A 26,889-nucleotide genomic window follows, 5' to 3' on the forward strand; every position below is an offset into this window, starting at 1 on the left:
CGCCTGTAAATCTTCCTTTAGTACTGAGCTTCACAGTGTAGCGGCTGTTTTGTTGGAACCACTTTTTAGATCATTCATGGTTTTGGTTCTCCTCAGGCCTGGGTTCTCCTATTGAGCCTGGCGAAGCTTATCAGTTGCCGAGTCTTATACTTCGTGTTTACAGTGCGACCGCGTGCACAAGTAGTTCTCGACAGATCAGTAAACAACATGTAAAGCTTTTCTTAGTCAAAGTAATTCTCCTTTAAAGCTTAGCGAATATAAGCCAACTCGATAATCTCAAAAGCAGAAGCTGCTGAACCGAAACATGTTTGGAACCATCCACATCGAGCACTGCGATGTTCATTTCGCGCGTGCTGAAGATTACTGATCATTTGGATATGTCACGTACGCAATGAAAATATAACATGAAACGAGGTGCATCGTGGGATACTATTCGATTCTCGTCTGGCCGTAAACTAAGGCTGCATGCAAACGGACGCAACAACAACAATCTGTTTTTTCATTTAGCTTTATCATGATCCCCTATAACGACCACTGCCTCCTTCGCAGTCTCTCGCCATCGCTTATTTTTTGGGTGTTTTAGTTAACAAGTAAGAAAAAAGGGGGAGAAAGGAAAAACTGCAAGGAAAGAAAAAGCTCAGCGACTTTCATTTATCTCTATTTATCATCATACTTTATGTAATTAGATTCGCCAATTCTTGGCAGGGTCACCGCATGACGCTAATTACTGCTAGCCCGTAACAGTCCCTTCCCATCAGTCCCCGCTCGCGCTCTGCGCTCGTTCGCATCATACTCCACTACTTCTCCCCAACTCAGCTTCGGGAAAGACTGGGAGGGAAGCAGTGACGATTACAAATTCACGAAGAATTTTACTGGATGTTTTGTAAAATTAACTCAAATTGTAGCAGAGACATACTTATGTGAATTTTTTTTTTCAATCATTCAGCAGGATTTTCGAAAGTGATTTTTCCAAGGTCATGCGCAGATTTCAAGAATTCTGACCCAAAAGCCTCGAGCGGTAGATATGTAATCGACCCAGACGGTAAGAAGGTTCTGTCTCCATTTACAGTTTACTGTGACATGAACGACAAGAATGGTGTTGGCGTGACAGTCGTCAGTCACGACAGTGAAAACAGAACCTTGGTGAAAGGATACGAAGGACCAGGTAGCTACTCGCGTGACATTCATTACACAGGAGCGAGTCTGTCTCAGCTAGCGAGTCTCACCAGAGTCTCCCTGCGCTGTGAGCAGTTTATCAAGTATGAGTGTTTTCATTCAGTGTTATTGCATTCCTATGGAAACGGTCCATCGGGATGGTGGGTGTCACGTGATGGCGATAAGATGACGTACTGGGGCGGAGCAACTGAAAATGGCAAATGCGCCTGTGGAATGAAAAATACATGTGAAAACCCCAAACGTGGTTGTAATTGCGATAAAAATGACAAGGAGTGGCGTGAAGACAGTGGTTTCCTCACTGACAAAACAAAGCTTCCGATCAAGCAGCTCAGGTTTGGAGACACTGGAAATACAATTGAACAAGGTTACCATGAACAAGGTTACCATACTCTGGGGAAATTAAAATGTTATGGTTTCGCCTGATAAAGCAAACTGCACTTAGATAAAACTAATTGTATTTGTGTATCATTTTCGTATGGACAATCAATTGACCTACCCTGCAAACGTTTCCTGTATCTCCTTATTGAACTTGTCAAACCACTGACACGATAAACAAAAAGTTGGATTGGCTATAAGGGTGACCAGCCTAGCCAGGTAACCCTTTTTGGATAGTAGGGTCACCTTCCTAGTCGGGCCAACTTTTTTCCACATAATAACTTTGGCTCGCCCAGCCGGATCAACTTGGTCAAGACGAGACAATAGAGTACTAGTGCAGTTTTAGACAATCAGAGCATGCGCGAATGCTCGGGCAAAAGGTTGGCAAAGGGGTCAACATTTTTCTCATATAAACGCTCGCTGACGGTTGTCTCGGCTGGGAAGGTTACCCTCTTTCCTGCGACTGCTTTTCTCCGTATAAACGGGACCTTTAAGTGAATGGATTTTTAAAGATGTTCTCCCAAATGGAAGTCAGGCCGCAGTGTGTTCCCGAACGTGGTAGGCTGGTACAATAGTGTTTCAGCGTTTCAGTTTTTTTTAGCATAATGAATAAAGGACAAGACTACAGGAATACGCAGAAGCAACGTAGTGAGGAAGCCCAAAAAGAAACCATAAGGCTTATAGATATTGGGCTCACTCAAAGTATAAAAAAGTATCCGTTTACAAGGCCAGAATTGAGCGTATACTGAGTAAATTAAATGGCATTGATTAAAAGGTAAATAACTAATATAAATATGTATAAATAAAAAGCAATAAACGTATAACCTATATAAAGAGACACTGTGAAGAAAAAAAGACTAATTACAAAGTTTTTATAAATAATTCTCAGAGGAATGTTTGCGAAGCGTGTTTTTTGAATGAGCAGTGAGAAGAATCTTTCTCATTTCCAAAGAGTTATAATAAGATGGTCCTTGGAAACTCACAGAACTTCGAAGATTGCTTTCGAGGAAGATGAAAGTCAGTCGCGTATTTAGTACCTGTTTTTTGAAAAACAAATCTAGCTGTTCGCTAGTTATTTTAAATTGTTAGAATTTCTTGACACATATGCACTATTTTAAAACTTGATTATTATATTAAGTTCTTGGTTAACGGGAAAGCGAAAAACATTTACCATTTATTACATTAGTAGCATATTTATAAGTGACTAGCTACAGTCAGTGAAAGTTTGTACGACGGACCAGTCTCATTAAAATTAAAGACATTAAACAAACAAACGCGCAGTTGAGCCTCGATATGTTATGCTGGGCAGTGGATTTTAATTTTAAATTTCCAAAAAGAACTTTTTGGCCCAATGCTTTGAGGTTTTCTCTTTGGAAAAAAAGCTCGCTTAGCAAAGCTTGGGTTGTTCTGGACAGTTGCAAGCATAATTCTTATATCCTGCCAAGAGATAATGATCCTGCACATGTGTTGCTCATTCCGCATACGCCCTTACCACACTGCGGGAGTAGCCCCTCCCAAATTGACATTCTAGGAGAACTGCGTGACACCCACCATCCAAAGAACTGTCTCTCATTTTTATTCAACATTTAATAAATTGCTCACTGCAGTGTGACGTGACATTGCTGATACTCGTTGGGCCTTTTTGGTCCGAAAACGGGTATCGATTTTGCTCATTTTGATTACTCAGCACTGAGCACTTAGATCACTGGCAAGGGTCTTACAAGACCATGAATTTTAAAGAAATACGCTTATGGAGTTAATTATGCGGAAAGGCATTTTCGAGCACAGGTAGACCAAGGTTTTATTGGAACCTTTTAGTTCTCTTTATGAAGAGAAAAGATCATGATAGAGAACAGAAACCGGATAGAAACCAACTCATAAAATGGCCATATATTAAATATGCTCGATGACCACTCAGGAAAGAAGAAACACACAACTTAAACTTAAACTGCAGACCACCTTAAGCCGTTATCAACCTGCCTATTTCTCATAAGCGCACATGCAATGCTTTGTTCTGTATGGAAGAAAATGAGGAAATGCACCCATGATGATGTCTCAAAAGAACTCTTACAATGCATATCAACAATACCAAAAACTCGACAGAAGGTTTTTCGTAATTTAAAACAATTTCAGAACTTGGTCCTCAATATATGAACTCAACTAAAGTAATTTTTCACTGTTAGTAGTATTTCGTTAAATTTATCAAGTTGCGAACCACCTTCTTCTCAGAACAATTTAGTTGTGGTTTTAGCAGAGTTCAATATGCAGATATGCCTTGACAGGTACCCAAAACACATAACATTGGGTAACACCATGCAAAATACGTCAAGTTTTTCAATGAAACGTTTGGTATTATCTTTCAAAATACAATCGGTTATTGAATAGACTGAAATGACATTCTGTTCGCAGCCCAAAATGCATCGCTCGGACAGGGATCTCTCCTACAAAAACTTTCAAATTAAAAACGTACCCTGACCACGTTTGAAAATCTCTCGATTTTAGTACCTGCACGCCTAATTATCTGTAACCTTTAAAGATCAGAGGAAATTAACAAAACAAAAACAAAAACAAACATCAACACATATTAAACACTAGGAATATTTCTTCTTTGGATTAACTATTGATTCACTGAATTAAAGAAAAAGCTTAAAAGCATTTTTAAAATCATGATGTATTCTTAGTTTCCTTGAAACCATAAGCTTGCTCTGTCATAAAATGTCACTCAAGCACAAACACTTTGTCACTTTGTCTTGCTGAATTTGGTTAATAATTTCCAAACGAATACCCTGTTTTAGGCGCTGTCAATTAAGCCATGGAATATGAATATTTATTATTTATTCAAAATATTTCCCCGATTCTGATTGGCTTAAAAAGCACACGCATAACTCACCATAACCAGTTACTGATGACCAAATATGGAAGAATTTTGTGTTTAACGAGGAAGTGACGTCAAAAATGCAGCGTTCTTGCAGGTTAATGCACCGTTAACTGAGAAGACCTGGGGACGAGTTTGAGTTGTTTTGGTTGTGAAAACAAAAAAATGGCGGACATTTCACTCGTTTCAAGAGTAAGAACTAGGCGAAATTATAGCTAAAAACATGGCAAGAACACAACTGGAAGGGCGACATCTGCTATTTGGAGAATATTTGGGCAGCTGAACAACCCTAAACGTGCACTATCGAAGGTGAACTTAACATCGATGGAGGTAAGCATGTTTTTTTTTAAACTAGGAATTATTTTGAATGAATAATAAAACAATTATTGAATTCGGCTTTCGTATCATATGAAGAATTATGGAGATCCGTCGGAGGGTGTTATCCGCTAACACCCTACTCGATCTCCAAAATTCTTCATAAGACTGACTCAGCCTCATTCATTAATTGTTAAATAATTAGTTTGAAACAAAGGAAAATAAAAGTTAAACCAAGGATAAAATTGAACTACAATTGAACTACTACTACTATACACTTGATTGATTACTGTCATTTTCGCAGACTTATGCAAATCAAATTGTAGGAACGATTTACCCAATTTCCAAATGAAAATGAGAAATATTGTTTTCACCAGCTACACGGTAGTTCGCCATATCTATAGACACGCCCTTTCAAGGCCAACACGTTGCTCTCATCAAACCCATGATGCGCACCGGCATTAGCCGAAATATACTCCAAATGCTTAAACAAACTCAGTGAAACTCGATCCCGATTCCTTGATTAAAAATCTGCCAAATACCATGAAACTCGATCGAATTGAAGAAAAAATCGACCTGCGCTTAGTGCAAACATTTGTTTAAGACACTTTCAATTACCGGTAAGCCATGGAGTATATCTGTATGTAAATTGCCTAGTTTAAAAAGAAAGACCTTCACGAGCACGTAAATCTATTTTTTATTGGTTTGTGCTAGTTTAATTTTCAAGGTGTTACTTTTAACAAAAACGTTTTATGAAATTTTGGTTTAAATATGACGTAGTTGTATACACACGACTGTTAATCGTTTTGTCGAGAACTTGCGCAAATTGCAGTAGGCACAGTTACCGGAATTTCCAAATAAAAATGAGAATTCTTTTTTCACCAGCTAAATGGTGGTTCGCCATGCTCACGGAAGCCTTTTAAGAGCCAACACGCTGTTGTCTTCAAACTCCTGATGGGCACGCATTAACTAAAAAAATAAATTCTAAAAACTCAGAGGAATCCGATCCCGATTCGTGTAACCCGATCAATTAAAAGGAAAATCGACCTGCATGCAATGCAAACATCTGTTGATGATGTTCGTGTAGCAGCTTCCTAAAATGAGTCAAATTCTCTTGTTTCTCGTTTATCCTTCGGTACTGTTTTATTCCTTGAAGGTCACGGGACTTTCGTGTCGACAAGAGAGATCCAAACGCGGGTTTGCTCTCTTCTATAAAAACTACAGTTCTAGCTTCAAAGATGACCATCCCGAATGCGTTAGTTTGTGTGTTAATGATCCAAACTGCATGAGTTTGAATTACTGTCTAAACTCGAAGAAGTGCGAACTTAACACTCACTCGCGAGAAACTTGCCCAGCCTGTTTTATGCAAGCATCTTCCATCTACATGGGAATGGCTAGATATCCAGGTAAGGCTGAAGATTAGCATATCATCCTTTGAAGACAAAGGTGATTGTACTGTGGGCAAATATAAATAGGAAGGCTTCAGGTGAAATCATTTTTTGCATTCTCTATCTGTATACAACAAGGCTGATAGGAAGAAAAATTAGCTGCATATTGCACATATGATGCCAACTGTTCTCAACAGGGCAGGGAGTGTAGCTTCCCGTTATGTTATAAACAGTTACGCCAGCTAACCCAAAATGATTACTCTAGAGTGAGACTTGAAAAACGGTATCAACCGTTTCCTTATCAAACGAAACAAAAAAAAAAATCCACAAGAGAATCGTATTTTATTGGAATTTATCTAGTGCTATAAACTTAGCTGAGTCGCAAATCTTAGAACTTTAATTGGTTGTTCCAAGATGTTTTATCAGTAGACTTCAAAACAGTTTTATTTGGGGTTGGTAAAACATTTGTCAAAAGAAAGATGTATGAAAATTTGCTGCGATTTCATGTGACAGTTGAAAGAAAAAAATCTGACTTTTTTCACTGTATTCCAAGAGCGTTTGAACCGTTTCTCGACATCCTGAATTGTTAACGAGCGTCGCCTCCATAAACCACTTGACTAATGTGTAAACATTCAAGTTATTTCAATATCTTTTTGCTGCATAATGACTGATTGTTTCTTCTTAATTTATAGACCAATTGATAATAATGCTAATGACCACAACGGTTCATGGTTATTATCATGGACATTTTAATCGTAAAAACATCAAGGCGCCCAAAATCGTCCTCGAATGTGTCGAAAAGCTTGTATCTCACTCGCTGTTAGACCAAAGATTCTATTGCATTGGAAAAACCTGTGCATCACTAGCCTTCAGCGAGTTAGACTACGAGTAGTCCCGATTTTTCCTCAGGGATAGTACGTACAGCGAGCGCAACGCGAGCGCGAGTATTTTTCTCTCTCTCCCCGCCACCTCTCGCCTTTCTCGGGTAGGGTGATTTTCACGCGCGCTCGCGTTGCGTTCGCTCCACTATCCCTGAGGAAAAATGGGGACTACTCGTAGTCTAACTCGCTGTAGGCTAGTTATGTACAAGTCTTTCGAACTAAACCATGCAATAGAATGTTTGGTCTACTGATTGAATATTTAGCTTTAACTGGAATAAACACAATAACCCTGAGTGAATGCTGAACCCGGCTGGATAAGCTCATTTGAGAAACGTCAAGATAAGGCTAGGAGAAAATATTACTCCGATTATTGTTACTCGTGCGTGAACACTACAAAAACTTCAGTGCTACAAATTGTAGCCATACTATCATGAATCTCGCAGAATTTAAGAAAAACGCACTAGCTGGCCAGTTTTGGCAAGCAAGCTTAAGTTGATATTAATTAAGAGGCAATGAACCAATAGGACAATTGCATGATGATGTCATTTTACAACAACTATACCAGAAATCCTTCAGTTTGTTGACTTCTCGAGCAAATTGGGGCTATTGTTTTTGAAACCTCAGCAGGACTGACAATTTTTTACATTTAAAAATAAGAAAGCATAAACGAAATAAATTCTGGTAGTTCTAGTCAAATGTCGTCATCGTGAAAGTAGCCTATTGTCAGAAATTCAGCTGTAACCCATATGCCTCTAAGAAGGTGACTCCTTTCTTGACTCCTAATTCAGTAGCAAAGAAGGATTCATGACTATTACAAAAGCACTCTGATCTCAACTTAGTCATCTCTGCTTTATATAGTTTTCACCAAGTCTCTAATTGCCCCCAATACAACAAAAACAATCCAAATCAGTATTTTATTTCATCTGAAAAATACTGTACAGTGAAACATGCGCGTGTCACTCACTATTATGTCAGGTTAGTGACACAGAGGAGAGGCACAGATAAGAACCAGAATTCTTCAGGCTAAGATTTTGAAAGAACCTGATGAAGTAGAAGTGTTAAAACAGATCGCTATGGAGTTCTTAAAGTCAACTAATCATTCTAATGGCAAAAAAAGTTTCTATTGGCTTAAATTGCAGTCATTTAGACATAACAACATGCATATTTTGTACAAACATTTAAAACCACCAACATTCTTCCAAAAAGTCTTTTTTTCCTTAAGAAAATAAGAATCTCGAACGTTTGAGAACCTAAACAGCTTAATTTCCAAGAAACAGAAAATTTATAAGAGCCTTTTGAGGCTAACTTCGAAAAGCACCTGTTACTTAGTTTTTACTGTATACTACTAAATGTAAGAGCAGTGGGGGGGGGGGAGGGGAGGAAGAGTTAGGGTTAGGGTTAAGGTTAAGGTTGGGGTTAGGGTTAGGTTAGGGTAAGGACTAGGGAAAGGTTAGGGTTAGAAATCAGATTAGATCGAGGTTGGGGTTAGGGTTAGGAATAGGTTAGGGTTAGAAATCAGATTAGGTTGAGGTTGGGGTTAGGGTTAGGAATAGGTTAGGGTTAGGTTAAAGGGTTAGGGTTAGACGGGCAGTCTCCACTGATTTCAATGGTCATAATGATCGACTGAGTTAAACGTTCGCCTTGTCAGGAAAAGGGTGTTACGTTAAGCTGGTTAGGGTGGATAACTAAAGTTGAGCGAAGGCTTAGGGTTAAATAAGGATAAAGGTTAAAAGAAGTACGGTTTGTTGAGGGTTAACGTTTGAGGGGCTTCTGGGCAGGATACCAAATTACGTTGCGTTACATACATATCAATTACATCGCCGTACTGAGCGTAGGATTGAATTTCAAAAGACGGGTCAGGAGGTGAGAAATACAGAGATGTAGTTTCAATACAGGCGATTTTCGAAGACTAATCACTGGTCAAGCAAATAGTTTTAAATTAACGTTATCTTACAAGACGTTTCGCTTCGCTTTCTTCGTTTTTGACAACAGCAGAGCACAGATATTATAAACATTTCAGAGAGTAAATATTCCAGCTCCGAGGGGGCGAGTAAAACCAACCGCCACATCTGAAAGAAAAGGACAAAAGGAAAACCTTGTTTAAAGAAAATTCCTCAACACGTGTTTAAAAAGTAATATATCTCCCTCTACATCATTTTCCCTAGATCAGTTTCATCCCGCAATGGTTTTATAATCGCCGTACCGGTGCATAAAGCAGATTAAAAACATAGTACCGAACATTCCGGAGAATCAAGAATAAACGGCGCTCGTCGTCGCGACGGTGCTATAGCGCGGGAACTTTAACATGCTTTGAGGAAAAATAGTTACTCTTTCGCGATCCGATCAGCATTTAGCTTGCAATGCCAACAATAAATTGAAAATGAGCGTCAATTCAGCCTGTGCAGTAGGATGGCGGCTCTTTGTGGACACAGTAAATTTCCAGAGTCGCTCGACACATGACCAAAAATAAACCTTCGCTATACGAAACCACAGACTTGATTTCAACTACACTTTCACGACTTTGTAACATAACCTTTCCTGGCAAAAAGCCTGCTACTCACCGTTGTTGCTCGCTTATTCAAAGATCAGCACGTCCGTCGTAGAAACTGAAACACAACAACAGAACAGTCTTACTGTAATGGTCAAATATTAAACATGTTTTTAGTCTTTCTCGCAGTGCATTCTGGGAAATCCGTGTTCAACTCGTGCGGGACACATTACATCCTGGCAATAACAAGACAATTTATAAGTCTCCAGCAAGGCAAAAATCACAGCCAAAAACTCCGTTGGCCCTCTTTTCTTATGTCCAAACTAACCAATTTGCCCCTTATTGCCTGCTGGAGACTTCTTCACGGTGTGCAGAGCTAGGCAGAGACGGTATACACCATCCACCGGATGGTCTCTCGGATTGTGCCCGAAGCTCGGTTCTTTGAGCAACGACCGCCCATTTAAGCCTTCCCGGACTTAATGATGTCCCAGGCACTTTGCAAACCGTGGAAATAGAATTTCTTGCCGAACTCGGCTCATATTAGTTAGTCCCCGTTTCGCACACGCTCCGATCAAAACCTCTCCACTCACGAAGAGAGCCGTTGAAAGGAGAAAGATACCGCGCAAACTCGAACCTTTCAAAACTAGAACCGGTTCCCCTCGGACAAAAAAAAAACGGAAGACCTTTCTAACGCGAGTGAAAAGAAAACAAGAAATAAAATAAATAATAAACTTACTTCTGTTGACTTCCACGCTGCTCCTCCTTGGTTTTCTTTAATGAAAAATATCTAATATGATAAAAAATGACATTTTATAAAATTAATTTAGATCACCGTAATTTTTATGGAGTTATTATAACTCCAAAAATGGAGTAAAAATTTTAGGTACAGGATAACCCCTTTTTTGGGGTTATTTTAACTCCTAATTTAACTCCGAATTTGGGGTCATTTTTACTCCTGAAAAAAAGTTCTTTTTACTCCCACTCTGGAGTTAAAATTACTCCGAAATGGGGTTATTTGTACTCCTTACATGGGTTGTTTTTACTCTTTTTGGAGTTAATTGAGGGTCTAAATGGGGTTAACCGATAGGCGTAAAACGGCCAAAAATTTAGTCGATAGCCGTAAAAATTGAAAAATTTTAACCGTTAGCCGTAAATAGAGTAAAAAAGAGTTAACCGTAAAAGAAACTGTTCCCTAGATTTGCTGCTTTTAAGGGAGGTACAAAACTCACTTATGGTTGCGTTTTTTATTTCCTGGCTAGTGTGACTCCGTACGCACGTTAGGCGAAGCGCCTTTTAGGTGTTGACCAAAACCTAGGCTCCATTTCCGCCACTCTCTCGGGGAACTAATTTTTTTCCATAGCGAAAGTGTGGCTTCTTGCTGGGGATTAATATTTGCGATTCTCAGGAGGTCGTGCCCTCGAAACACTAGTAAAACAACACGCAGAGATGTCACTGTTTGTAAAACACGTTGCCGATAAGCAACATTTCCCTGTTTTTCTCTGACGCTACGATAGATATTGCCATGCCTAGTCCCTGTACGGCGTCTACCCACGCAATCTCGGTCAAGGCATTTCGGTGGCGAACTCGCTAGGACCACGTGACCCGAAACGTATTAGCCGCGCAGAATAATGAGGCCTACGGACAAAGCAACGGCAGACAGTCGTTCCGTACAGTCCTTCGCTATCATTAAAAACACTGGACACGAGCACTTTGTTATTGGCCGTTTTCACGCTAGAGCTAGAAATGGATTATCCGTCTGAGACTAGCCTGTATACAGTCGAGCCCTCCCCCCACACACCCCTTCTCCGATTTTTTATGAGGGGAGGGGGCGGCTGTAGACAGACTATCTGGAACGGATAATCCCGTCTTCAAACTGTCCATCGAAATTGACGGATAAAGTCTAGCGGAATGTTCATTCAAAATTAAAACTATTCCATTTTCAAATTAAGACGTATTACCTATCTGACGCGAATCATCAAACGTATAACCCGTCTCGCACGAATAATCCGTCTCTAGTGTGAAAACGGCCATTTCTGTTAAACCGAATGTCGCGCCCCGGCCTTGAGTGGGGCGTTTCCGTGTTCGCTTTTGCTTTTTCACAAAGATTATTTTTAAATTGACTATTGACATCTCTATGTGTAAAATAATATTAGAAGTGAAATACTTACTTACTTATAAAAAGTATGATCTATCAAATGTTAAAATTTTTCAAAAGAATAGCTTGTTTCATCCCGAGATGACCCGAAGACCTTTATTTTGATTTAAAGATACAAAAAATACAGGTTCATTAATATTTAACGTTTTGAAACAAACGAAGTTAAGTTTTGTTAACCGTAACTGAAAAAAATTAACCGATAGCCGTAAAAGAGCCAAAATTTTAGCCGATAACCGTAAAAGCCACCACCCCATTGTGACCCTCTTAATTTAACTCTGAAAGTGGAGTAAAAATTTTAGGTACAGGATAACTCCTTTTTGGGGGTTATTTTAACTCCTCAATATCTGGGGTCACTTTTACTCCTGAAAAAGAGTTCTTTAAACTCCTTTTTGGAGTTAAAGTAACTCTACGAAAAATAACTCCACTGTAAAGAGTTAAATTAGCCCCACTAGAGGAGTTATTATAACTCCCTGAAAATTACAGTCTAGGCCATATAACTCAAGGAGCTTAAGACATAAGCAACCTGAACTGAGAATTCAAAGCCACGCAGCCAACAACATTGGTGCGAGACCCTCCTTTGGCGCACACCCCATTGAAAGTTAACTCATGGCCTGAGCTTGACTATGAGACCAGCCACTGAAATCTGGCCATCGCTAGGTTCCTGCTCGAATGTTCTCGACGCTTTTCAAGCACCTTTTCAAAAATTAAGCTAGTTATAATAGATTAATGATCTGAAAAGAAAAGCTCGTGACCTATCTTGCTTTTAATCGTGTGGGTAAACCTTATATCACATGTAACCTAAAGCATGAGAGCTAAAACCCAGACGATAGATTCTTGACGATAGACGATAGACGATGGACGATATCAAAATGTCAAAGACTTTTTCGCGACATTCAAACCTGAGATGCTCTAGTTTTAAATTTGTGGCCATAGTGAGAAAGAGGAACTTCGGCGGAGTTCGAATTCGCACCGCAGAAAACTCACTAACTACTACACCACTGAATCTTACACGCTTTTCGCAGTAAAACATATCTAATATAGCGCATTTGGCCCTGGAAGGTTTGAAGGGAAACGTCGTTTGAAGCTAGTCGCGCAATAAAAAAAATATGTTTGAGGAAAATAAGCAAGTTTTGGTGGTAAAAGGCGTAACTTGAAATCATTTTATCGCATTTCAAGGAATTACCTCGATTTTCGCTCTTATTTGGAAATAGTGTTTTGAAACTAATGGATCACATCGCTTCTATTTTCTCAGTCTGAAATACTTCAAAATTTATCGCCGAAAGCATTCCTTGATTGTTACAACGCGACGGCTGAAGAACAGGACCAAGTTTGTTTTGTTGCGGTTTTGATGCTAGGCAACTGTGCAGACACCATCGCGCCGTGATATAGAAAGATCAGTATGCTACCGACCGACCCACGTGCGATCACGTGCGACAAATGTCGACAGATTTATCAATCTCGCTACGCGAGGAACAAAAATGTTGTATCGGCGCTTAGATTTTCTTAAAATAAGAAAAACTTATAACACTAAGCGTAAATGAGAAGCGAACAAGTCTAACGAGTCTATGCGAAGGACATTTTAAAACGTGTTCAATCAGTCCTCCGCTTTTTTATACCAAAATGGGGCCCGAAGGGGCCGAAAAATTTTTTTCTCAGTCCAGCCCCCCTCTTATCTCAGGGTCTGGATGACCGGGGCCCCCCGTTATCTGAAGGTCTGGATTCCGCCGCTAACTTAAGTTACCGTCGAATTTGTTTTTGTTGCTCCTAACTTTTGCTTTCAAAAAAATATATATCTTTAGTTGTTTTCGCTTGGTCATGTGACATGACTATTTTCTTAAAATTACAAATATTCGAGGGGATGCCTGTACATTAATTACTTCACTTTTGTTGTTCTTTTTTTCCTAAGAAAATGTAATGACAATAAAGGTCACTTTAACAAATGTGTGGATCTAAATTCTATAATATGTTGTTCTTTTGTCTTTTACGGATTCTATTTTATAAATTTTTTTTAATAACTGTTCGAAGGAACAAATATTGCCTAGAAATTTCTAAAGCTTGAGAAAACCTAAAGATTTCTGGATAACCGTTCCATTCGCGTCTAAAATATTCAGAGGTTTTCTAATAGCTTAACTACGATTCTCGGAAGTTGTGTTAATCTCCTTTTTAATACAAGATATTACGATTATTGTTCAAAAGGGTCTCTTAATTAAAATTTCGGTATAGAGACAATATGTTCCCCATAATTTTCTAATGAAAGCAAGACTACTTCATGTACTCAAACTTTCGACTGGACCCATAAGGGTAACTAACACTTTCGGATGAGACGAAAAAGCCACCTAAAACTTTCGTGACGACCAAAGTTCCCCTAAGACATCCAAACAGATAAATAGTTTTGGGGGCAACTCCAAATTAACCAAACAGGCTTCTAAAGCACAGTGAAAACCATTTGAGACACTTCAGGCGTGCGTGGAAACATTCCATCGTTGGGTGCCCCTGGCGAGGAATCGGTTTGCCTGCGTAGCAGGCGCTTGGAAGTAGATGGCACAAGGAAAAACGGGCGCGTGTCTCCCTCGCGCGCGCCCGTTCTCTCTTTCACCCACTACTTCCAAGCGCCTGCTACCCAGGCTAGGAATCGGTAGGTAATGAAGTACGAGATGGTTAGGATGACGCAAAACAGAAAATCCGAAGGGACCGCTTAGGTAGATTTTGTGACATTTATTGTCAATCATATTAGCTTCGTACTCGTTATCAGTGATCGACACTCGGTGGAGCAGCCCACGTTTTTTAAATTTATGGACCAAAAACCACTCGTTAAGCGCAGATGAAGTTATAAGGTGCGTATAACTGTGTATATATAAATACTTTGAGAGTTTGCTAGACACAAAATCACAAATCTTTCAGTGGAAACACTTTGCCAGACACTCTTTCTCTCTCATTGGAGGAATAAGACGCAGCCCACAAACAAGCAAGACGAGTGAATCAACAGCTAGCGGCACTAGCAGAACGCTGGACGATTACAGAAATTCACCGACAATCAAATTCTGTGCCGACCTATTCTGCTCACAGATGTCCTACAAAGTTTTTAAAAAGTACTAGAACGCGCGAGCGTGAATTGATCAAGCTTACTTTGATAGTTTGGTTCAGGTGGATTCGTTCGATTTGTGAAATTTATACTGAAAAGACAGGACTGCCGGTGATTTAGTATTTTGAAAACCTTGACCGGTTACCGGCCACATAGCCACAGCGATGTAACTGTATGTAAAAAGTGAAACAGAAATAGCGAAAAATTCCAACTTCTAATTAAATCTTTTCTTATGGTTAAGAATAAAATATTCTCGAATTAACTGAGAACAGGCAGTCGAACCCCGCTATTTCGAACTCGGTTAATTCGAAGTCCCCGCTGTTTCGAAGGAAGATCGAATTCCCTTGGATTTACCCTTATGTTTTCAGTCATTTACTATTAGCTATTTCGAACTCGGTTATTTCGAATTCCCCGGTATTTCGAACTCATCGTTCTTTCCCTACATTTTAAATCAACTCCGTTATTTCGAACTTGTCAAAAACAGAGCACGTACATAAGAGCACAGCTGGAAACGTATTGCATTTTATTTGAGCTCGTAGTGTTTGACTCACGTGTAGTGTCATTCACGATCGACAAAAGTATTAGAAAAAAACAAAAACAACAGAACATTCAAAGCTTTTTCAATGCAACAGCATCAGCTGATTTATCCGACATATAATTACTGTATTTTTATTTCATCAGTGTCTTTCTTCATACTGTACTGTATTTTATTGTCTATACTATATTATTTATTGTCGTCAATCCTCGCCATGTCCTTTTTCTTCTTCAGACACTGATGACTGTTATCCAAATCCGTGTCTAAACAACGGAACATGTACAGACGGAGTGAACAGCTGCACTTGCGTGCCTGGCTTTGTAGGAAAGAATTGCTCAAATAGTAAGTCTTTAAAAATCAAGTCTTTAAAAGGATTGCGGAGATTTTCGGATTTAAACACTAAACAGTACATGATAATCGTATTCCAAGTACATCGGCGCACTACCTCGCTCGCTCCTTTTGAAAAAGTCCTTTTGCATAAGTTACAAATCCAGGTTTCCTTACCTCTTCTAAAACTTAATAAGAGCAGCCCTCTATACAAGGAAAAAGGCAAATTAATTCATATTTCTGCCATGGCCAATTTTAATTTGGGCAAGATTAGTTTCAAACGAATTTCCCTTTTGGAGTGCCCATGTGCAATAAAGCTGAATGCCTTCAATCGATGCGAACAAGTAAATCTTGTATAATTATGTTTTCCTTGTAGATATGGATATTTTATTGTCGTCAATCCTTACCATGTCCTTTTTCTTCTTCAGACACTGATGACTGTTATCCAAACCCGTGTCGAAACAACGGAACATGTACAGACGGAGTGAATGACTACAACTGCACTTGCGTGTCTGGCTTTGTAGGAAAGAATTGCTCAAATAGTAAGTCTTTAAAAGGATTGAGATTTTCGGATTAACAGTGAACAGTGAATAGTAATCGTATTCCAAGTACATAGTCGCACTATCTTACTCGCTCCTTTTGAAAAAGTCGTTTTGCATAAGTTACAAATACAAGTTTCCTTACATCTTGTAAAACGTAATAAGAGCATCCCCCTATACAAGGAAAAAGGCAATTAATTCATATTCATGCCAAGGCCGTTTTAAATTTGGGAAAAATTACAGATCAAAGCTGTGTAAATATTCGAACTGAAATAGTGCATCGCTTGCGTTTCTTGTTTTTACTCAGTCACCTATTGTATGGAACATGTGTGAATATCTTCATTATGAATCGGTATATTTCAAAGAGCTGCACAACGACCAAGAATACTATTGACCTACAATATGCAGAGCGGGGGCAGCTGTAGTGTCAACTATTACTAGTAATTAACTAGTCATAGTTGTCACTAGTAGTCACCGACTCCATGCGGTTGTCCATGTATTTCAGAGTCGTAACATGGTATATGGGCTCAGGGCTCAAAGCCCAAAATATGACTGGGATCAGGGCTCAGAGGAAAGGGCTCAGGGCTCAGAAGAATGGGATCATGGATCACAAGGCTTTTGAGCCCGAATCAGGGATCAGATTTATTACACGGTATAAAAATCTCTTATCACAATATTTTCCGCTTAATAAGGTTTGTGTCCACAGTATTTCCTGGCCGAGGTTCATTATCTATTCTTGCTTCCGGCTGGCGGCAGTTCCTGTCATATGAAGTCCTGGTTGTTTGACGAAAACATGGTATCATATTCTTAATTTATTAATTGTTGAGAGCACCGTAATATGAATCTCAAGTCACTTTTCTCGCTTTGTAACGCAACTCCTCAACGCGCTGTCAACGCCAGAAGGCAGAGAAAGCGATTTATACATACCTTTTTCTGCGAGAAATGGGGAAGAAGAAAAGGACAAAAAGAAATCCTGTGACAGAGAAAGGTATGTCAGTACTTCCTTGACTGATTTACTCCTGGCAAGGGTCCAAGCATAGAGTTTTTCGGCCGATCAAACATAACAATACCGCCAGGACAATAGACAAACCGATTCATTGAAAGCGGAATTTACTGTATAGGTCCCGATTGCCTCATCGCCGCAAGCAAGTCACAAGGCGACTATAAATCAAGGTTCGTATTTTTTGACCAGTACCTTAACTCTTAAAAGTACTTAAATAATTAGAATGGACGTCAAAAGTAGAATACAAAAGTACAATGAGTTCGCGCGCTTTGTTGCAAAATAAATGCTTTCTCGCAATTTAATAAATCTGCTCTAACTGCATGGAGTTTTAGGGTCATCTCGAACTCTGATGAGAAACCGAGATCGGTTCACCTTCCAGTACTAGTATTGGGCCGGGAAAGTAAAGGACACATTCCATTACTGTATAACTGATAAATGCTTGTATGATAAATAGTCTGAAATTACAGTGTAGAATTAGTGAAAATAAGTGGAACACCAAAGATTTACCTCGGTGAAATAAAAGTAACAAAACCTTAATAGTTTATTTTCTTTAGTTTTTTTTTTATAAAATAAACGGTTGAATTAGTGGAAGGAATGTTGCATACTAGGTACAAGTAGCAGAGTCTGCAGGTATTTAATATATTATAGCACTCAGCATGAAGGGCCACCAGTAAGGGGCCCACTATTTGATTTTTGAGCCGGGGATGGGTTAGTTTTTTTCATGCAAGATTTTTTCAGACCTCATTCATTCAGTGGCTATTTTGTTTTGCCCAAAATTTACAGACTTTAGTGACAATATTGATCTACAAGAATTTTTTCGGCCCTTTGGGCTATTCGGCCTCGGCTTATGTAATGGTTGGCCCCGAAAGGTATCACCACCTTAGATTTGAAGCCTGAATTTTTTAGTGGAGTGACAACACCAGCTCTGAACGAATACGCATCGCGGCGGCCCAGCTGCCTTTTAGAATCAATAGAGAGGCTCTACCAATCCTCTTTTATCTTTTATACCGGTCCTCAAAGCCATTACACACAGAGAAAGCTGGGTCCAAAGGCACCGGAATGGCTTCGAAAGTCGCACGGTAAGAGTAAACCTTAAGGAGGACATTGACGAGGAAACGAGCGCGGAGGGAAAGGAGCGACAAAGGAAGGCATTGCAGAGCTTTGCGAAAGAATTCGGACGGGGTGTACGACAACAACGAACAAGAGGGAAAACCAAAGAAAGTGCTGGTACACTTCTACTTGCTCTGAGTATGTTCAGAAGGAATGCGACGGCATATAGAGAGGTCGATCTGCCGAAAGAGGTTCAAGGGAGTGAAGGACAAACTACAGTTCAAGGCGCCGCCGAAAAATATGAGATTATCTATTCAAAAGGCGACGTAGTTGCTCTCAAGCACAATTACAAGAGGTATATCATCCTTTCTTCCTTGCAGTTCTTTTAAAAGATCTCCACTATAACGGTGACGCATTCCTGGAAGATCACATGGGTTTGAGATGACTGGAACAGTCAGAAGAAGATCCCCTTGTATACCAGACTGGGCACCGTGACGATAGAAATTCACCTGAGTGTATATCATCGGGAAAGTTCAAATAATGAAAGATGTAAACAACTTCTGTTTGAGCTGCCTTGAAGAGCAACTCCTAGTTGCATTGCTCCAGGGGTCAATTGAATCAGATGATTCACCTGCGTCAAGTGGTGACGAAGAGGAAGGGGAGCAAGCTCGGGCGGACAACTTTTCAGAGCCAATTAGATTTGAAGCTGGAAGGAGTAGGTCTGGAAGACCTACAACCAGATATGTCCTCTGACAATCTACACAATGGTTATTAAGCCAGGAAAAGCCGTTAATGGGCTTGATACAGAAAAGCTGTTAAACTGTAGAACCTGTGGCTTGCATCATTTATTTTTCTACTTCATGTAAAGCAGCTATTTTGTTACTGGTAATTGATCGTGATCCTCACTGTACCACAAACAGTGTGAGAGTGGAAATACGCATAAGACTACAACATCAACAGGGATAGCAGAATAGAAAGCTCTGATAGAACCTTCAACTTGCACTAAAAAATTAAAGTTAATGTTTTTCTCATCAACCTATTTGAGCATGTTCTATATTCTATATTTTGAGATAAAAAAGTTGCCTAAGTTAAAATTTTGTGTAAAAACATGGATGGGATCAATTCTTTTATCAGGGCTCAGGGATCAAAATTTGGGAGAAAATGGGGCTCAGGGATCAAAATGACGGCAAGAAAATAGGGATCAGTGGGCGCCGGATATACCATGTTACGACCCTATGTATTTGCCATGAACCTTGGAAATGTAGTTTTCGTATTAGAGTTTCTGAGTGCAATTCTTTTGTTTTCTTTTGTGTTTTCTCAATTATTACACTTTGTTCCCTGGGTTAATGAAAATCCTCATACATGTCATGCTTACGATGGTCAGGACAATGAGTTCAACCAACAATGCAAATGTAATAGAACGCGTGTTAAACAACAAAACCATCTTTAATTATTTATTTGTAAGTAACATTTTTAATGTCCTCTAACTAATGTGTCGAACGACTGCTTTGGCTTCGAGTGTGACATTCTTGAACGCAACTGATATAAATAATTTCGCAATAAACTAACCCAACAAAAACATGGACCACTGTTTGAAGTCTCTCACCTTTGAGATATTTCCCCAGTTCACTTTTTCTTGCATCAAATAAAATAATCGGGATTCGGCAATAAACTAACCCTACAAACACATGGACCACTGTTTATGAAATCCTGAATACCTTGATATAGAACAAAACCCGGTTATTTCACGTCAGCACCTTTCTTGTTTTTGACTGGGTTTTGAAATATTTGAGCTATTCCTGATGTGGTTTGAATCGAGTCTGTCGATCCATGATGCTGATTTGTGTCTGACAAATCAAGTTCAAAGTTCTGTCGATCCTCGTTGCTGATTTGTGTCTGACTAAGCAAGTTCTTTTAATACCAAACAATTCCAGTACTTCTGAATAGCTTTTTAATTAAAAGAAATCGGAAAATTGATGTGTTACAAGACAATCAATGATAAAAATACCCTTATAGCTTGGAGTGAAATCCTGACACAATTCGGCGAATGCGACTCGCCTGCCAAACCCAGTTTGCGCGGTTGCTGAGCCAGGCGCACATGCTGAAAATTAACGGGGACCACCGTGCGCGCCTAGTTTCATCAAATCGAGAAAATTTTCGCATACTAACAGTACGACGTTAACATTATTAATAATATTAATATTAATTATTATTATTATCATTATTGCTAATATTACAATGAAGCAGTTGAAATGAGGAGATGTAATCATCTTTAGGGAACCGAATGGGACGTTTGTTTCCGCTGATTTGAACGTAATACAGGTCCCAATACAGTGCCCACCTAGCCGTCCTAAGCCAACATTTCGCCCTAAGTGAGAAATAAGTGTTAATTTTGGCTTAGGGGAGGGTTATGTAGACAGTTTCCCATAAAATACTAACCCAAACCAAATTACCCATACACCCTCCCCCCTCAAGTGGTCAAAAATGGTCGGCCCTAAAAAGACGAAATTGCGCACTTTTTATGGATCTCCCAGTTCAAGATTTGGCGCCGTCAACTCTAAGCCAATGGCGATTGCGTTGCTGAGCAAATTCAAGGTTTCGTTTAGCGTCGAATGCGTTTCCTGATATTGAGTCGGTCGGTCGGATTGAAAAAAAAAACTAAAAAACAAAATCACAAGAAGTCTCGGAATAGGAGGCCCTGGTACCCCAGGACGACGTTAAAAGTTAACATTCACATATTTGGATTAACAAAATTCACAATATACTGTAAAAAATGTTTATGTCTTTGTTCCTGTTTTTCTCTATGCTGTTACTATGCTCATTTTTCAGATTAAAAGAATTATTTCAAGTGAAAAGTGGTTTAACTGGGTCGTTACTTTTTTTTGAAAATGCCAAAAATTTGGGTCGGTCCGACGACGCTAAACGGAGAAAAAAAAGAGTATGGCCTGTCTTCTAATCACAACTGCCTTGCCAGGCAAATTCAATGTTTTTGTGCATCAGCTTAGCTCTACTGCAATCAAAAATGCGTTACTGGGCTGACTAAAAAAATTTTGCGCTATCTGTTCTAGCAAAAGACAACTGCCTTACAATGCAAACTGATTTGACTTTGCAAAGCTTGGAAACTTCAACATAAAAGAAACTTGGACCTAAAAAACAGCATTAAGAACAATTCAGCCTCTATTAAATGAGAACTTAGGAAAAGTAAGCTACAGCCAAAGTTGTCTGGTTCTCATGAAAAAAAGTGTGACAGATATCTTATATTTTAAATGCATTTGAATTACGCTTTGAAAGTTGAATCTATTACTTGTTTTCGACAAAAGCTATTTTATTTGACTGAATTAAATTAAACACCTGAAATTAAACCAAGTCTCTCAGTTGCTACAGTTGTGGTACAGTACAGCAAGCTCTTGCAGCCATTTTTGTCTTGTCACGCAATGCTCCTCCTCCTTTGCTGGGGAAGAGTGTTGCGTGACGAGACAAAACACGGCTGCGATCGAGAGAGACTAGCTCAGCACGGAAGTAACACGATGTTTCAACCGTTATTTCATTAGTAGTAATAATAATAATAAGAAGAAGAAGAAGAAGAAGAAAATAAATATTATTACTATTATTAATGTCAATATTGATAATAATAATAAGAATAATTCACATCGAGATCTGGATCAGCTAATGATTACTGAGCCACAATACCGATTTTGAAATAGCATGCAGGTCGTTATTTCGGAATTTATTACATTTTGCGTTATTACATTATGTGTTAGAAAAGTTATTACAATTTGCGTTGAAAGATTATTACATTTTGCGTTGAAAATTTTATTACCTTTTGCGTCAATGTTATTACATTTTGCGTTAGTATTATATTTTGTGGCGATTCTTATTACATTTTGCGTTAATATTACATTTTACGGCGATTATTACATTTTGCAGCGTAACAGTCAGGGGCACCCAACGAGAATATAGTTCAAAACCACTTAACATAGCATTGGTGGACGTATTTTAGTATTCAAACGGTAGATATAGGCATATTTTTATCCCCTAAAAACTTTTCATCTGTTCGGATTTCCTAGCTGAAAATCTTGTGATCCGAAAATTATAGGGAGACAAACTTACCTTCTCGAAAATTTCAGCCAGGAAAAGGCTCCCGAAAATTCTAGGTGGCCTTTTTTAGGGCAAAAATGCGTTAAAAATGAGTAATTATACCATTTTGTAGATGTTCGAAAATCCTAGGAGAGGAAGGCAAGCAAGAAATTTTACAACAAATGCTCCGAAAATTCTAGATCTCAAATCGTCTTCCGAACAGATATTTTCCCGAAAATTGCCGTTGGGTGTCCCCGAACAGTCGTCCCATCACAAAGTGTTCAGTGACCCACAAATAGGAATATACGTTGAAATCTTCCAAACGTGGACCTCACGCCAGAAAAATGAAGTCCTGAATATTGTACAGGCTAAGAAGTACCCAGAAGTACCCACATTTTGAAGACTTCAGTTCATCGACCAAAGATGGCTGAAATTTCGAATCTTTTATCACATTTCAACGCCATGTGGGATAATATCGGGTAAAGTCTGCTGAAGGCTATAGTCTGTTGGGCGCTTTCGAGAGCGCTTTATACCGAAGCAGTCACTTTGTATTTTCAAAGTGGTTATTGTTAAAAGGAATTTGACTATAATTATTTTAATTCGAAGAAGGAGCGGTGAAAAATGGTGTGTTTCAGTTTGATAGGAACCCAAAGAAAGGTGCCACGCAGCATGCAAGCGGCACAACCGTAAACAAGCCTGCTCAGAAATTGAAAAAGAAACATCAGAAACTTTGTTTATTCAAAAGAACAGATCAGTATTCTGGCCAGGAAATTTCCTTGAAGATTGCTGGTAGATTTTGCTAAAGAGAATTCTTTGTCGCATCGATAGGTTAAATTTTATTTGTAACTGCCGTTGTAAACTTAGCGCCTGTAAATCTTCCTTTAGTACTTAGCTTCAACGTGTAGCGGCTGTTTTGTTGGAACCACTTTTTAGATCATTCATGGTTTTGGTTCTCCTCAGGCCTGGGTTCTCCTAGTGAGCCTAGCGAAGCTTATCAGTTGCCGAGTCTTATACTTCGTGTTTACAGTGCGACCGTGGGCACAAGTAGTTCTCGACAGATCAGTAAACAACATGTAAAGCTTTTCTTAGTCAAAGTAATTCTCCTTTAAAGCTTAGCGAAAATAAGCAAACTCGATAATCTCAAAAGCAGAAGCTGCTGAACCGAAACATGTTTGGAACCATCCACATCGAGCACTGCGATGTTCATTTCGCGCGTGCTGAAGATTACTGATCATTTGGATATGTCACGTACGCAATGAAAATATAACATGAAACGAGGTGCATCGTGGGATACTATTCGATTCTCGTCTGGCCGTAAACTAAGGCTGCATGCAAACGGACGCAACAACAACAATCTGTTTTTTCATTTAGCTTTTTCATGAATGAGGTGGGCCTCAAGTACTTTCCTAAGACAATCGCGTTCATATCTAAGTGTTTCAATTGGGATAAGTAACATATGGGAAACAGAGTGGCTATTGCCGAGGAAGTGTTCTGAAACTGACAGTTACAGACTGGGCGGGTTCTAGATCCCCTATAACGACCACTGCCTCCTTCGCAGTCTCTCGCCATCGCTTATTTTTTGGGTGTTTTAGTTAACAAGTAAGATAAGAGGGGGAGAAAGCAAAAATGGCAAGGAAAGAAAAAGCTCAACGACTTTCATTTATCTCTATTTATCATTATATTTTATTTAATTAGATTCGCCAATTCTCTGCAGGGTCACTGCATGACGCTAATTACTGCTAGCCCGTAACAGTCCCTTCCCATCAGTCCCCGCTCGCGCTCTGCGCTCGTTCGCATCATACTCCACTAGTTCTCCCCAACTCAGCTTGGGGAAAGACTGTGAGGGAAGCAGTGACGATTACAAATTCACGAAGAATTTTACTGGATGTTTTGTAAAATTAACTCAAATTGTAGCAGAGACATACTTATGTGAATTTTTTTTTCAATCATTCAGCAGGATTTTCGAAAGTGACCTTTCCAAGGTCATGCGCAGATTTCAAGAATTCTGACCCAAAAGCCTCGAGCGGTAGATATGTAATCGACCCAGACGGTGAGAAGATTCTGTCTCCATTTACAGTTTACTGTGACATGAACGACAAGAACGGTGTTGGCGTGACAGTCGTCAGTCACGACAGTGAAAACAGAACCTTGGTGAGAGGATACGAAGGACCAGGTAACTACTCGCGTGACATTTATTACACAGGAGCGAGTCTGTCTCAGCTAGCGAGTCTCACCAGAGTCTCCCTGCGCTGTGAGCAGTTTATCAAGTATGAGTGTTTTCATTCAATGTTATTGCGTTCCAATGGAGAGGATCCATTCGGATGGTGGGTGTCACGTGATGGCGATAAGATGACGTACTGGGGCGGAGCAACTGAAAATGGCAAATGCGCCGGTGGAATGAACAACACATGTGCAAACCCCAACCGTGATTGTAATTGCGATACAAATGACAAGGAGTGGCGTGAAGACAGTGGTCTCCTTACTGACAAGACAAAGCTTCCAGTTATTCAGCTCAGGTTTGGAGACACTGGACATGACATTTTCAAGGAAGAAGGTCACCATACTCTGGGGAAATTAAAATGTTATGGTATCGCCTGATAAAGCAAACTGTACTCACATAATAAAAATCAACTACAGTCGACTCTCTCTTAACGGACATCTCTATAAGACGGACACCTCCCTAAAACGGACACCAAGAGTTGGTCCCTGCCTTTCTTTACTCCCTTTATTTGACTCTCTATAAGATGGACATCTCTCTAAGAAGGACACTTACTGCCGGTCCCAAAGGTGTCCGTCTTAGAGGGAGTTGACTGTAATTGTATTTTGTGTATCATTTTCGTATAGACAATCAATTAACCTACCCTGCAAACGTGTCCTATATCTCTTTACTGAACTTGTCAAACCGTTGACAAGAAAAACAAAAAGTTGGATTGGCTATAATGGTGACCCGCCTAGCCAGGTAACGCTTTTTGGATAGTAGGGTCACCTTCCTAGTCGGGCCAACTTTTTTCCACGCAATAACTTTGGCTCGCCCGGCCGGATCAACTTGGTCAAGGCGAGGCAATCAGAGTACTAGTGCTGTTTTAGACAATCAGAGCATGCGCGAATGCCGTTGGATGAGGGGCAAAAGGTTGGCCAAGGGGTCAACATTTTTCTCGTATAAACGCTCGCTAACGGTTGACTCGGCTGGGAAGGTTACCCTCTTTCCCGCGACTGCTTTTCTCAGTATAAACGGGACCTTAAAGTCAAATGCAAGTTCAAGACAAAGAGATGATCGGAATGGATTTTCAAAGATGTTCCTCTGAGTGGAAGTCAGGCCGCAGTGTGTTCCCGAAAGTGCTAGGCTGGCACAATAGTGTTTCAGAGTTTCAGTTTAATGTAACACGATGAATAAAGGACAAGACTACAGGAATACGCAGAAGCAACGTAGTGAGAAAGCCCAAAAAGAAACCATAAGGCTTATAGATATTGGGTTCACTCAAAGTATAAAAAAGCATCCGTTTACAAGGCCAGAATTGAGCGTAACTGAGTAAATTAAATGACATTGATTAAAAGGTAAATAACTAACATAAATATGTATAAATAGAAAGCGATAAACGTATAACCTATATTAAGAGACACTGTGAAGAAAAAATGACTAATTACAGAGTTTTTATAAATAATTCTCAGAGGAATATTTGCGAAGCGTGTTTTTGAATGAGGAGTGAGAAGGAGAATCTTTCTCATTTCCTAAGAGTTATAATAAGATGGTCCTTGGAAACTCACAGAACTTCGAAGATTGCTTTCGAGGAAGATGAACGTCATTCGCACATTTAGTACCTGTTTTTTGAAAAACAAATCTAGCTCTTCGCTAGTTATTTTAACTTGTTAGAATTTCTTGACACATATGCACTATTTTACAACTTGATTATTAGTTAAAAGTTCTTGGCTAACGGGAATGCGAAAAACATTTATCATTTATTATTACATTAGTAGCATATTTATAAGTGACTAGCTACAGTCAGTGAAAGTTTGTACGACGGGCCAGTCTCATTGAAATTAAAGACATTAAACAAACAAACGCGCAGTTGAGCCTTGATATGTTATGCTGGGCAGTGGATTTTAATTTTAAATTTCCAAAAAGAACTTTTCTTGACGCAATGCTATGAGATTTTCTCTCTTGAAAAAAAGCTCGCTTAGCAAAGCTTGGGCTGTTCTGGACAGTTGCAAGAATAATTCTTATATCCTGCCAAGAGATAATGATCCTGCACATGTGTTGCTCATTCCGCATACGCCCTTACCACTGCCAGGAGTAACCCCTCCCGATCCCAAATTGACATTCTAGGAGAATTGCGTGACACCCACCATCCAAAGAACTGTCTCTCATTTTTATTTTTAAAACATTTAAAAAATTGCTCACTGCAGTGTGACGAGACATTGCTGATACTCGTTGGGCCCTTTTTGGTCCGAAAACGGGTATCGATTTTGCTCATTTTGGTCTGATATCGGGTATGGTTTCGTTTCAGTTCCAAATGAATAAGAACGAAATAGAAATATGCGAATTCCAAATGCATTTGAAGAAATCTTTTGTCTGCGCTCTGATCTAAGTAATCATCACATTATTTCTGCCTAAAGGCCAGGTCT

The 26,889-nt window shown here is 39.4% G+C and overlaps 1 protein-coding gene across 3 annotated transcripts in view; it reads left to right on the forward strand.

The window, feature by feature from the left end:
- LOC140927438 (neurexin-4-like) overlaps positions 1–26,308 on the forward strand; it is a 41,796-nt gene extending 15,488 nt beyond the window's left edge. The window contains exons 2-3 of one of the 3 annotated variants that reach the window (XM_073377084.1): positions 5,898–6,147; positions 24,221–26,308. In XM_073377084.1, the coding sequence (XP_073233185.1) occupies positions 6,027–6,147; positions 24,221–24,864 (765 nt within the window). In that variant the 5' untranslated portion in view covers positions 5,898–6,026 and the 3' untranslated portion in view covers positions 24,865–26,308. Of the gene's footprint in view, positions 1–946; positions 1,600–5,897; positions 6,148–24,220 lie in introns of those variants that run through there. The other 2 variants (XM_073377085.1, XM_073377083.1) reach the window with 2 other exon arrangements.
- Positions 26,309–26,889: the final 581 nt, after the last annotated feature.

Source organism: Porites lutea, chromosome 2, assembly GCF_958299795.1.
Source record: "Porites lutea chromosome 2, jaPorLute2.1, whole genome shotgun sequence".
Lineage (NCBI taxonomy): Eukaryota > Metazoa > Cnidaria > Anthozoa > Scleractinia > Poritidae > Porites > Porites lutea.